Source organism: Gracilinanus agilis, chromosome 4 (assembly GCF_016433145.1).
Source record: "Gracilinanus agilis isolate LMUSP501 chromosome 4, AgileGrace, whole genome shotgun sequence".
Taxonomy (NCBI): Eukaryota; Metazoa; Chordata; class Mammalia; order Didelphimorphia; family Didelphidae; genus Gracilinanus; species Gracilinanus agilis.
The window spans coordinates 126,014,029-126,026,501 of NC_058133.1; the positions used below are offsets into that span (position 1 = coordinate 126,014,029).

The 12,473-nt window shown below is 41.0% G+C and overlaps 1 protein-coding gene across 1 annotated transcript in view; it reads left to right on the plus strand.

The window, feature by feature from the left end:
- The first annotated feature begins 799 nt into the window (after positions 1–799).
- The window catches only part of TGFB2 (transforming growth factor beta 2), a 104,528-nt gene continuing 92,854 nt past the window's right edge, over positions 800–12,473 (plus strand). The window contains exon 1 of the mRNA XM_044676903.1: positions 800–1,772. Coding sequence (XP_044532838.1) covers positions 1,433–1,772 — 340 coding nt within the window. The 5' untranslated portion in view covers positions 800–1,432. The remainder of the gene's footprint in view (positions 1,773–12,473) is intronic.

Consider the following 12,473-nt stretch of genomic DNA (forward strand, 5'->3'; position numbering starts at 1 on the left):
AGAGAGAGAGAGAGAGAGAGAGGGAGAGAGAGAGAGAGAGAGAGAGAGAGAGAGAGAGAGAGAGAGAGAGAGAGAGAGATGGAGAACAGAGTATAACGGTCTATCTACCAATCTATTCAGGAAAGCCACAGAGGGGTTGCCTGGGAGAAAGGGGGAGAAAAGAAAACGGGAGATTCTTTGACTTTCCTGGTGGCAAGTGCTGGAAAATAATACAGGAAGATTGGCTAAGCGGGCCAAAGCTGGAGAGAATTAGGGGCAGGGGAAGGTGGGAGTACTAGGGAGCAAACAAGGAACCCACCGAAAACAGTCCCCACGCCCCTTAGGAATAAAGCATCTCCCCAATCAGCCCTAGCAAGCCGCTGCCTTTGCGAACAGCCTGGAAGAGAAGACAGTGGAGGCGGCGACTGCGGCGGCGGCGGCGAAGGCAGCGTTGGCGGCAGCGGCCCGGGCAGTGGCTTGTTTGTAGCTCGGTTGCAGTTTGGTTTGGAGGAGCAAAAGGAGGAGGAGAAGGAGGAGGAGGAGGAGGTGCTCTCAGGCAGCACCGGAGGCTGCAGCTACAAGAAGTAACCCGGGCGGGGTCGGTGCACGCGGCCCGGGGTGCATGCAACAGCTTGCGGCACCCGGAGCGAAGATCATCGCCGCCTTTGCTGCCCGCTACGGACTAGGACTGAGCTGGGTGGGAAGCGAAGCGCACCCCGCCTCCCTGCTGTGTCTCGGGCGCTCCCCCAACACACACACGCACACGCGCGCTCGCGCACACACACACACACACACACACACACACACACACACACACACGTGTGCGATTCTCGGCTGCTCCTCCAGCCGCAGTGTGGGTCTTCTCTTGCAGAGACATCGGCGCCCGCAGTGGAAGTGGGGAGAGCTGCCGCTTGTTCCCTTCTCCCCTTTTTGATTTTGATTTTTAAATCTCTCTATCCCTTTCCCCACACCCCCAGCATCCTGGCGCACCCCTTTCTGTTGGGTTGCTAGCTGCCAGCCCTGGGGCCTCTCCATCTCTCCCCACTTTGGCTGTCAGAGACGAATTCAGGTTAGCCCTTTCGGGCTGGACACTGACACACTGAACCCCGAGTACTTCGGCTCAATGATTTCTGCCTGAGAGACTTTACCTTTCTTGCCCCCCCCTTCTTGCTCCCGCCCGACCAAAAAGGAAAAAAAAAAAAAAGCCAGAGTTGTCCCTAACTCACCCAACTACCCAGTCCGTATTTATGTTGCCACCCTTCTGAGGACTCACATTTTCTCTTTTTTTAGTCAATTTGAGCGAGTTATTATTTTGTTCATTATCTTTGGTTTGTTTGCCAAGTTACGCACTTGATCTGATTTTTTTTCCTTTTAATCTCCATCTGTTCTCTATTTGAGGATTTCTTCCCCTTCCCCCTTTTTAACTCCCCCCTTCCGATTCTTTAAAAAAAAAATGCACTACTATCTCCTAAGCGTTTTCTTGACCCTGGATCTGGTCACCGTGGCGCTGAGCCTCTCTACCTGCAGCACGCTCGATATGGATCAGTTCATGCGCAAGAGGATCGAGGCGATCCGGGGTCAGATCCTCAGCAAGCTGAAGCTGACCAGCCCCCCTGAAGAGTACCCCGAACCCGAGGAGGTCCCCCCGGAGGTGATCTCCATCTACAACAGCACCAGGGACTTGCTCCAGGAGAAAGCCAACCGGAGGGCAGCGGCTTGTGAGAGGGAAAGGAGCGATGAGGAGTACTATGCCAAAGAAGTTTACAAAATAGACATGCCCTACTACTCGGAAAGTAAGTGCTGCTTTTATTCTTCTCGAATCCCTGAGGTTTGGCGGTGCCAGGCGCTTTCCAAACTCCCTCGGATCTTCCTCTCTCCGAGTTCCATCTCGGCTCTAAACTAGCCATCCCCTCTTTTCTCCCCCGCCCCCACCTCCAATCCTTCAAAGTTGTGGATTAAGTTAAAATTTTTTTTGGGGGGGGGTACTTTTACTTTCTGCTTCTCTCCTTTCCCCTCCCTCTTCTCTTCCCCCCTTTTCCTCCCAATCTCCCTCTGCTGCGCTCTTCTTTTTCCTCTTCCCTGAAAATTCATCACACGGTCCATTGGCTAGGAGGCAGCCCTCCTCAAGCAACCTACGATCCACTCCCCAGGGGCAGAGCAGACTGCAAAATTCTTGGTAGGTTTGTTTTCTTTGGTTGGAAGGGTTTGTTACCACGTAGAGTTTGAATGGTTAAAAAAGGGGGGGGGCACTTACCTCTTCTCCCCATCCTCCGCCCCAACACTGATCTGACTGTAAAGCTCTAAATCCTTCTCCACTGTAGCTATGTTTAATAATAGCTGCTTAAAAAAAAAAAGCCTAAAAAAATGAAGTTATCAGTTTACATTTTTTTATTTCATCCCCTCAATCCCACTCACCAGATAGAGATTATTTATTACACTTTCCCCCTCTACCCCGACCCCAGCCCCCTCCAGTCCAGGATCTTGCAATTTCACTTTCTGGTACTTTCATTCATAAGGAAATAGGAACTTCCCCCCCCCCCCCCCCTCCGCACTTGAGTTTTAAGTCTACTTTCCTCCTAAATTGAGTGCAGCCAGACCTCTCTCCTCCTTCCGCTCACACGCATTTGGTCATTATTGTTTTGTTAATTGTTTAGTAGAAAACTCAACATTTTTCTTAATAGGTTTATTGCAAGTCCTCTCTTTTCAGTCTCGGTGCCGGAGCTGACTCCCTTTTCATTTGCTCTCGGCAGTTGTTTTGATGATGCATTCCTAAATCTAAGAGGGAGTAAAAGAGCCCTCCCTGCTCCTCGACTGTGCTGCGTTGCCATATCCTCAAATCCATCTGGCATACAGTAGTGACTAGAGCGGAATGATTTATTGTGGAGTTCTTTGGGGGGGGGGGGGAGCGCGGGGAGAAGACGAGGATGGGGCAGTAAGCTTGAAATGGATTCAGAGCGCTTCTTTAAAAATGTCTTCTGTGATACCTGAGAGGGTTAAATACCAGGAAGAAGAAAGGGGTGGGGGTGGGGGTGGGGAAGCCCTTCAGCATTACTGTATTCCAAATCCCAATCCCTTTCAGTTTCATTGGCTGCCCATTTCTCTCCTCCCCTTTCCATGCCCTATATACTTGTTGGCCGCTTTTGCAAAGTCTCTGTGTCTTGCCTAAATAGATAATACAGCCATCTTGGTAATTTTATCAAAGAGTTTCTAATTGCAGGGTGGTGCGTTTTTTTTTTTCCTCAATATATTTATTTTTAGTTAAGCAAGTTGCTGCTTTGCGGCTTGTCATGTCTTGTAGGTGATGGTCCCAGAATGACAGCCAGTGTGTGTCTGAACCCCAGTCTTTTCGGCAGTCTTTCTTCTGCCTCTGTTGTCTCGCTTTTATTGTGAAATGACAGCATCAGGTTCCGGACACTCTGGCAAGCAGGATGATTTTATTATTGTAATTATGGCACCCTCCAACAACAGCTCGGAGAAATAAGCGCCACCCTTGTTATCCTCAGGGAAATAAGCCTTTTCACCTGGGCTAGAGCCAAGGGCTTATTCGGAGAGAAGTGGCATTGCATGCTGTAGCAATACCAGGGAGACAGAGTGAGGAATCAGGCCAGCTTTCTTTTTTTCCGGCACGTGCAGCAGCCCTGCTGGTACTTGGGTGGACAGACAAGCACACTGTCTGGTGCCTGAACTGGTCCTGCTTTAGGTGGTGTGCAACACAAGTGAAAAGAAATTGCTCTCAGTTCTCGGACACATCTCTAACCTGTAACCAGCTGATTTGGACATACCAGGTTCTCTAAGAAGAAGATGTCAGCCCTCCCCCTCCCCCCCCCCCCCCCCCCGCTTTCCAGTAGGACCTTGGATTTAAGAGGCTGAGTCCAGGGCAGCCCAGTTATCTATTTCCCATAAAGCTAGAGGAAACACCTAGTTTTAGAAAAGAGCCCAGTGCCTGATATATTACATATTACATATGATATTACATATCAGAAGCCTGATATTACATAGGCTCCGTGTAGGCACTCCCTTCCTATAAAGAACCAGATTAAATATGTAAAATATTATCAGAGCATTCAGAAACATGGGATTGGTAACAGACAATCCAAGTATCAACCCACAAGGTGCATCACAGCAGTTTAGAAGCAAGCCCTACAAGTAGCAGATTGGGTACTAGTGTGTGAAGGCTGGGCGATTTTATAGAAAGTAGGTTAACTGATTTTCCAGCACTTTCTAGTTATGCTGGATCATTATGAATCCTTCCAAAAAAAAAAAGAAAGGAAGAAATCACCCCACCATTTTTTTAAGGAGTAAATTGAAAGCGCCAACGTTGGAGTACAGACCAGCTTTCCCGTTTAGAACTTTATTGCATAGTTTTTTACCTCTTTCATTTCTGGAAGGTGTTGTGAAGTGGAAAGAGAGGTGGGGAAGGAGACTGGCATTTCTTACAGTGAATATGCTGAAGGTCAAATTAGCAGTAAAGATGAAGGCATGGGAAAGATCAGTGGTTCAGGTTTTTTTTTTTTTAAAACCACAAAGTTATTAGCATTTGGTGACTGACTTTGGCATAAGTATTACAAATATGCTCTAATTATTCTGAGCCAGCTATATATCACTACAGATTGTTGATAGCCCTTTGTAGGACATTTTATAAAGTTCAGTCTAAATATTTTTAGCAATGTGGAGATTTAAAAGCAAAAATATAAGAGATATTGTATATGCCCTAAGGTATATTTTGTCTTAAATATTATCCTTGGCCAACTGTACTATATAAATACAGTAAATATGAATAGAACTGGCCAAGTGCCAATCTCCTGGGATGAATTTTAGTCAAGAAGGTATGTATAGGATATAAATAATACTGTGTCAACATTTAAAGAAGGGCTCTGATTAGTTTTGAATTTATTCATATTAATCTTTTCACATTCTGTTAGTTTAAGGCTCAAAGTAGAGTTATGCTAAGGTTTACCCATAGTTTGTACAGAAGGAATAAGGGGACAGCTGGTCCTTTTGACAATTCTTTTGAGATTCAAGACTCATCCATCCAAAATATATTGCAAAAGGCTTGAATGACTTAGATTTCTTGCTCCAAATACAACAAGCTTCTTGATGTTTTTAAACTACTAACAATAAAAATATAACTTAAGGACTTGGTAAATCAAAAGGATCTAATTTTTTTTTTACCTTTTTTTCTTCTCTGCTCCTTCCTTCCCTTTAATTGTAACAATTTCTTTGATTATTATACTACTTCATTATGGCACAATTCTTCCTTTACATTCATTTCAGATGGCTGACTTTCTCCAGTAATCTTTTGTTGGTAGGAATTGTAATGAACACCTTATTCATGTATATTTCTTTGCATTTTTGAAAGCATTTTCACCTGAATTTTCTGATCTGATTCTTTGAACAATCCTATAAAGCAAGCAGGATAGGAATGATCATTTTACAGATGAATAATGTAAGAGTCAGAGGAGTTAAGTCACTTACCCAAGTCACAGAACAAATATGTAGCAGAGTTTGGTCAGAAAGAACTCCAGTCCCATGTCTCCTAATACTGTCTTCTTTATACTAAACTATGTTGCCTTTTAAAATCCAGTTTTGCACAAAATAAAATACTTTAGAAATTGAACAAAGGGATGATTGGAAGCTATTTCATGTAAGTGGAAGTCAGTGTATTATTTTTATGTAGCACGTTTTATTCTTGTGATTGTTATTTACCAAGGCCCTTTCCCATTCATTTAATTTCACTGATAATCTGTTCTTAGGGAGCCTCAGTCAGCATCCATGTAATGTTAGTCAGTATTGGGATGGAAAATGAGGAAATGTCTTAGATTTTTTAACTTGCACAGAAAACAAGCAGTTCATATAAATGAAGAGTGAACATGGCCAAGCTAGGCACCGAACAAAGTAAGTCAGTCATCACTTTGGCTAATTCTATCATGTTGAATTGGATGGACTAAACTATACAGCCTGAAAAATCACAATGAAATTTCCTTTGTTATTGTTTCACATGAATTTTAAACATTTCCTCTTAGAAGTTCCCCTGCCTCTAATCTTTCCCAGTGACACTGTGGAATGTAGAATGAGCATCAATAACGTGGTAGTTTTAGGGAGTGTAGTTGAGCGTTCTACTCATGAATACTGCTTTCTACATATATATTGACCCTTTACTGGCCAACTGCCCAATGAAAGAAAACATTACTGACTGGACACAGAACTATTTTTGGCTTTAACTCCAAGGCGTTGATTTTTAAGGAATTCAGAATAATTGAATTACTGGTATGTAACTGGCAAAAACTTCTCTCCTCCCTTTCATATATTGCATCATTACTCACTGTTATTACTGGATCAGGATTTCCTCCTTTTCTCCCTTTCTCTTTTTCCCTCTTTCTCCTTCTTTTCCTCTCCCCATCTTGTCTTCTTGTCTTCACCCTCATTCTCTATCTCCTTTACCCTCTCTCCCACTCTCCTCCTCCCTTTCTACCTCTCTTTCTGTCTCTCCTTGTCCTCCTTCACTTCCATCAAAGGTTAAAAGCATATTTAAATAAACATAATACTTTGAAGCTGAAAAAATTAAACATTTTTTTAGTGAGGCAGTAATATGGTTTTTTAGTTTGAATTCTAATGACTTGTTTACTACCTGTGTAAGTCCCTAAACCTCATTTGACCTAAATTTCCTCACCTATAAAATGACGGAGTTGAATAAAATCAACTTTGAAGTTCTAACCAGATGTAAATATGTCCACCTAGGAAACTGACTTCTGTCATGGGAGCAAAATAGAGTTTGCTTTTGGAGGCTAGATAAATGACTGAACACTTGACCAGGGCTGGGAGCACTTAGGTCTCTACAATGGCCCCTACAGCCCATATACAATATGGCACTTTCAGGTTTAGACTTCTCAGGATTATAGCTTCTTGAAGTGGTAGGGAATTTGGAGGCCATCTAGTACAGCCCCCTCATTTTACAGATGAAAAAAATGAGGCCCAGAAATGTAAAGTGATTTGTCCAAGGTCACTCTGGTATTTAGTGACAGAAGTGGAATTTGAACCCTGGCTATACCATTTTTTTATCTTCTCTGAGACATAGCATAAAAATATTTAATTTTCCATATAAAAATACCAAAACATGCTAGATTATTTTCACAGAAATATGCCAAGGAGAATGACCCACATCCAGTTGGTGGCTGACCTGAGGAGTCTGCCCAACTTGGTTCCTTGACATTTAGGCCATTCATTGCTTCAAGACTAGAATACATTTGGAGACAGAAGGGTTACTAAATTAGAGAAAGTAAAACAAGGAATCCAAATCAAAAGTGTTCTCCAGAATCCCAGGAGAGGCAGAAAGATTTTTGGCGTAGAAAGACCATTGATGATGGCAGATCATTTTAGAGGAAGACACAATCAGTCTTGAAATAATGGAAGAGTTATCATTTGGAAATGATTAGAGTTATTCTTTGTATCTCCAAAGGGCAAAAGTAGAACCTGTAGATAGAAATAACCTAGAAAAAAAGATTTTTGGGGGTTCTATATAAGGAAAATGTACTGCTTTAGAAGGTAGTAGATTCTTCTGCCACTGGAAATGTTTTAGCAAAGACTCTAGGGCCAACTGTCAAGAGTTTCTATTTTAGATGGAGATGTTGGGCTATCTTATGACCCTCTAAAATCTTTCCAACTTAAAGATTTTGTGTTCACTATTTTTTTTTGAGTAGGGAAGGGTACTTTGTATTTTCATTGACATAGAGAAATTCCTTCTACCAATGCAGATCAGCAAGTGATTTTTCAATTGATAGTCTCTGTAGAGAGTTTCTTAGGGTATTGAGAGATTAGTAAGAATAATAATAATAACAAAAAATATTGACTTATAGAGAGCCTACTATGGTCCAAGCACTATCCTAGGTGCTTTAAAATCATTTTCTCATTTAAATCCTCACAAAAAAAGTATTGGGAGACAGATAGTTTGTTATTCTCATTTTACAGATGAGGAAACTGAGGCAAACACAAATGAAATGACTTGTCTAGAGTCACATAACTAGTTAGGGTCTGAGAACAGATTTGAATTCAGTTCTTCCTGACTCCAGGCCCAGTGCTCTAACTACTGCACCACTTAACTAGGTTTCTATCATCATATATATGTCAGGAAGTAGGATTTGCACCCAGTTCTCCCAGATGTTGAGACCAGCCCTCTCTATCTGTGCCCCACACTGTTTCTGTATGACTATAGTCACTAGAAAATTCATACCATTCCTCTCTCCAACTGAGAATCTTCCTGGAGGTGAGCTTTTAAATAGCATCTCTTTCAACTATCTTGATGTGATGTTTTGGGGACTGGTGTGATCCAGGAAAGATGGTTTGGCTTTGCCAGATGTGCTTGGTTCTGCTTATGCTGGGCTTGTACTCAGGAGTGTTTTCCAGATTGCAGACTGAGAGTTAAGGCTCTGAACAGCTTAACAAAAGGAGGCTTGGCAAAGATAAACATGTTCCCATTGTCATTTTAAAACCATATGTGGTGTGTTTTCATTTTTTTTAAACCAAGGTAGTTTTTAGCCTGAGAATTATATGTTCTCGAGGTAGCCAATCTCTCTCTCTCTCTGTCTCTGTCTCTCTGTCTCTGTCTCTCTGTCCTTCTGTCTCTGTCTCTCTTTGTCTCTGTCTCTCTTTTTCTTTTTCTCTCTCTTAATAACATGTTAGGGATTCCTCAACAGGTTTGTTTAGACTGAAAAGTTTGCCTCAGTCATTTGTTTAGAGTAAGTTTGCATCTTGACTGCAACCACAAGCTGCTTTTTACTTCTTTTTTAATCTTCAAATGTCCAGAAGTAGATGCCGAACCACAGCATTGCCATCTTTCTTCCCGAATGGCCCATTTGGCTCTGTTTTCTTTGAGAAGTCCCTCTTGCCCCCTTTTCTATAATTCCTGGGTGTTATCATGAAATAGCTGCATGCGTAGTGATTAAACATGCACATACCGATACACAGAGTATGCCATATACAAATCTGGAACACTTTCTAACACAGGATTGGAAAGAATTGGTCAAGTAATCCATTGGGCACTATTTTCAGTGCTTGCAATGCAATAGGCCTTCTAGCTCATTTGTTGTATTGCTGACTCTACTTAATAGCAACAGTCTTGTTTCACTTAAATATTTCTCTGGTCAAGAATGCCTTTAACACTTGGAGTGGGGAGAAAGGGTGATGGAATTTAGGGGTGGCAGAAAGAGGCAGATAGGCCATGTCTGGCCCTCCCTAATATTCTGATGCCAATGCTGCTGGCAAACATTTCCCTTCAAGTCAGAGGAAGAAGAGGATGGGTTAGTTGGAGAATTCCAGGGATAGGCGATCAGTGTGACCAACTGAGACTTGTCTTTCCCTTTGTTATTAGTGTCTTTTCATTCCAAGTCTGGAACTTCCAATATCCTTAGATTGACTCATGGTCTGGGATTTAATGTGTAACCTAGGAGACTGAGGAATTTGGCACTCCTCCGCCTTCCCTAGCCTGGTTAGTCGAAGGATCAAGGGAATAAACTAAGTGAAGTGAAGGAGCTATTATTATTAAGTAGTTCATGTTCACTCAAAAACATCCAGTTATATTCATATGCTTTAAAATCTCTTTCTAGAAATGAAAATAACTGGTCACGAAAATTGGGTAAGTCTTTGTTCTTGTCAACCTCCTGCCTCATTTCCCACCTCATTCAGTACAATTAACTCTTTTTCTCCTGCCATTCAGAGATAAATTGGGCATGGGCCATTGAAATCTCTGATTTTATTCTATAGTTGAAAACTTGTTACTCTTTTCATTTTACCACCTTTGTTTACAGAGCAAAACTGGCTGCCTTGACCGAATTCTTTCTTGGATTCCTCATGGTAATAGCATTGGCTTACTTGATCAACTAGAATTTTTTTTTTATGCCTGGGCAAGGCACAGTACTGGATGCTGTGGGATTTACCAGCAAAGATAAGGGACCATTATTGTCTACCCTCAGGGAGCTTTAACATTTATTTGAGAGAACTAACAGTAGATGGAATGTAAAAATCTAGTAATCTGGCAACAGCCTCATCTAAACTTGTAGGGAAGCCAATCCTTTTGAGCATGTTGAAAGTTACTACCCTCAAGCAGGCTTGGCTTGGTGACATGTTGGGATGTCCCTAGTTATCTCTGGAAAACTTTGCAAATCTCAATCAAAATGAATTTAGATTCATATTAATTAATCTGCACACTCTTAAATGTATGCCGTGAAACATATCCATCTTTATTTTCATGTATGAGGAAATAAAAATAATATGCTAGGTGCTGTAGCCCCAAGGTTTTGACCTATTTCCCAAATCCTCAATACCATGAACCTTGGGATAAAAGCAAGGGATAAATCTTGTACACTACATAAACTTTATCTGTCCTCTTGATCAAACTTCCTCCCACTCCAATCATTCCAAATCTTGACCTCAGGGCAACAATTAAGAAATTTGAGATGGTATGCCTTTGGAAGTTTGGGAGGCTGTAATCAGTTAGCCAATCAAAATGCAATTATTGAGTGCCTCTTATATTCCTGGCATTGCTCTGCCTTGGAAATATAAAGACAAAAACTTGAACAGTCCTTGCTCCATGGGATATCATGGTCACTTCCAAAAACTGGTAGCTAAAGCTACCAAAGCTGGATGGAAATCTAAGCTGGAAGTTGGTGATGAAGACAGGGAAAACATATTGGAAGAAATGAAGTTCATGAGGGAGTAGGCAGGTTCCCAAAAAAGAGGAAGGAGAAGATAGAATGGAAAGTCAACCCAGAAAGATCAAAGAGGAAGACTCATTTTATTAAAAATTTTTAATTAATTTTGTTAAAATTATTAATTTATTTTATTGAGTTATTGTCATGTAATGCTTTAAGATTTGCAAAATATTTTACAAATGTAATCAATGGAAGCAATTATTACATATACAAGAGGTTATTTGAACCTCACAACAATGCTATGAGGTACTTCAGGTATATTTATCTCCATGTTAATAGGTGGGAAAACTGAGGCTTTGAGATGTGGCTAAGTCACTTGTGCATGGTCATGCTGCTGGCAGTTGTCATAAGAGAGGTAATATCATCCCAGAAGTGAAATGGAAGTTATTCCTATTTTAGTTCATACCTTGATTGGCCTATTACACTTTTTTTTGGGGAGGGGGAAATCCCTTCATTGGCCCTAAAGAAGTTTCCCTGTAATGAGGTGAGACTATATGAAACCCTGAGTCCTTCTGATTTTGTATTTTGTTAGTGTTCTAGAAAACATTTTTCTATACTTCAATGGATCTTATCAGTGTGAATACAGTATGGAATACTAAATGGAAATCCATCCTTAACTTCTCATCATGTGTGACTCTTGCCCATGTACCCCAGTAATTCCTCTAAGGGAATGTAGCCAAAGTATTGAGAGCCACCTTCTCTATTTCCAGACCTTAGGTAGGTGGGTAAGTGAAGTGATGAGAGGCTATGCATCTATTACCCTTTCTATTCTGTTTATGCATTCTATTATCACTAAGCACAAGGAAAGCTTAGTGTGAGTCAAAAGAAAACTTGATAGATGTAGTTTGTCTAGTTACATTCACATACTTGATCAAGTCACATGTTAAAGACAGAAATGAGTAGACTAAATTTCCCTTCAAATAGAGAAAATCATGGGAATCAAGGAAAAAAGGGGACATGATTCTTGGATTTTGTGAAGCCCCCATCATCTGAAACCAGTTGGAAAACATATACTAACCCTCAAATGCAGATTGTACTTATATCCATGTTCACAATGAGGGCTTGACACTGATTTTTCAGTTATTTCTAGTTGCCTATTGTTTTAAAAGGATAAGTGTGAAGCAGATTCAGATGTCTTATGCTTGAGGAAAAGATACTCTTTTCCCAAAGGGAAAAAAATAAAGCAAACTGTTTGAAAATAATAGCTAGATTTTATTTATTTTTTAAATGTAGCATCATTTTAGTCTCATGAAAACAAACTGGAAAAAAAGGAGGCAAATGTTGTGATTTAGATCTTGGCTCTGTTTATTTGGCTCTTTTTCTCCATATCTAACCCACACTACTCTGACAAATACCGCATCTGTCTTGACAAGCTAGTTCACAAATAACCATTCATTCATAACTTCAGGCTGTTGTAAGAATTCCTATTTGTTACTTAATCTTGTGATTGGGAATGCAAACTTTGGCTTGGAAAAAGGACCCTGTCAAGTGCCTGAAAGTGCATCATCTTTGAAAAAAAAACCCAAGAAGGAAGCTTTTTTGTAAGAGGATCTCATGCTGTTGTGGATTTTGAAAGAAATAAAATAAATACACTAAACAGCATTAAACCATCTCTTGTTGCTAGAGCACAAATTGTAGTGTTCTGGAAAAGATCATATAATTGTTAAGTTTTGGATTCACTTCAATAATTGTAATTTCAACACTTCTTGGGTAAAGTCTATCAGTGATTATTCTCTCTACATCAAATGTAGCAGTAAATGTGTCACTTTTTCCAGCTTGGCTTTTCCTTCT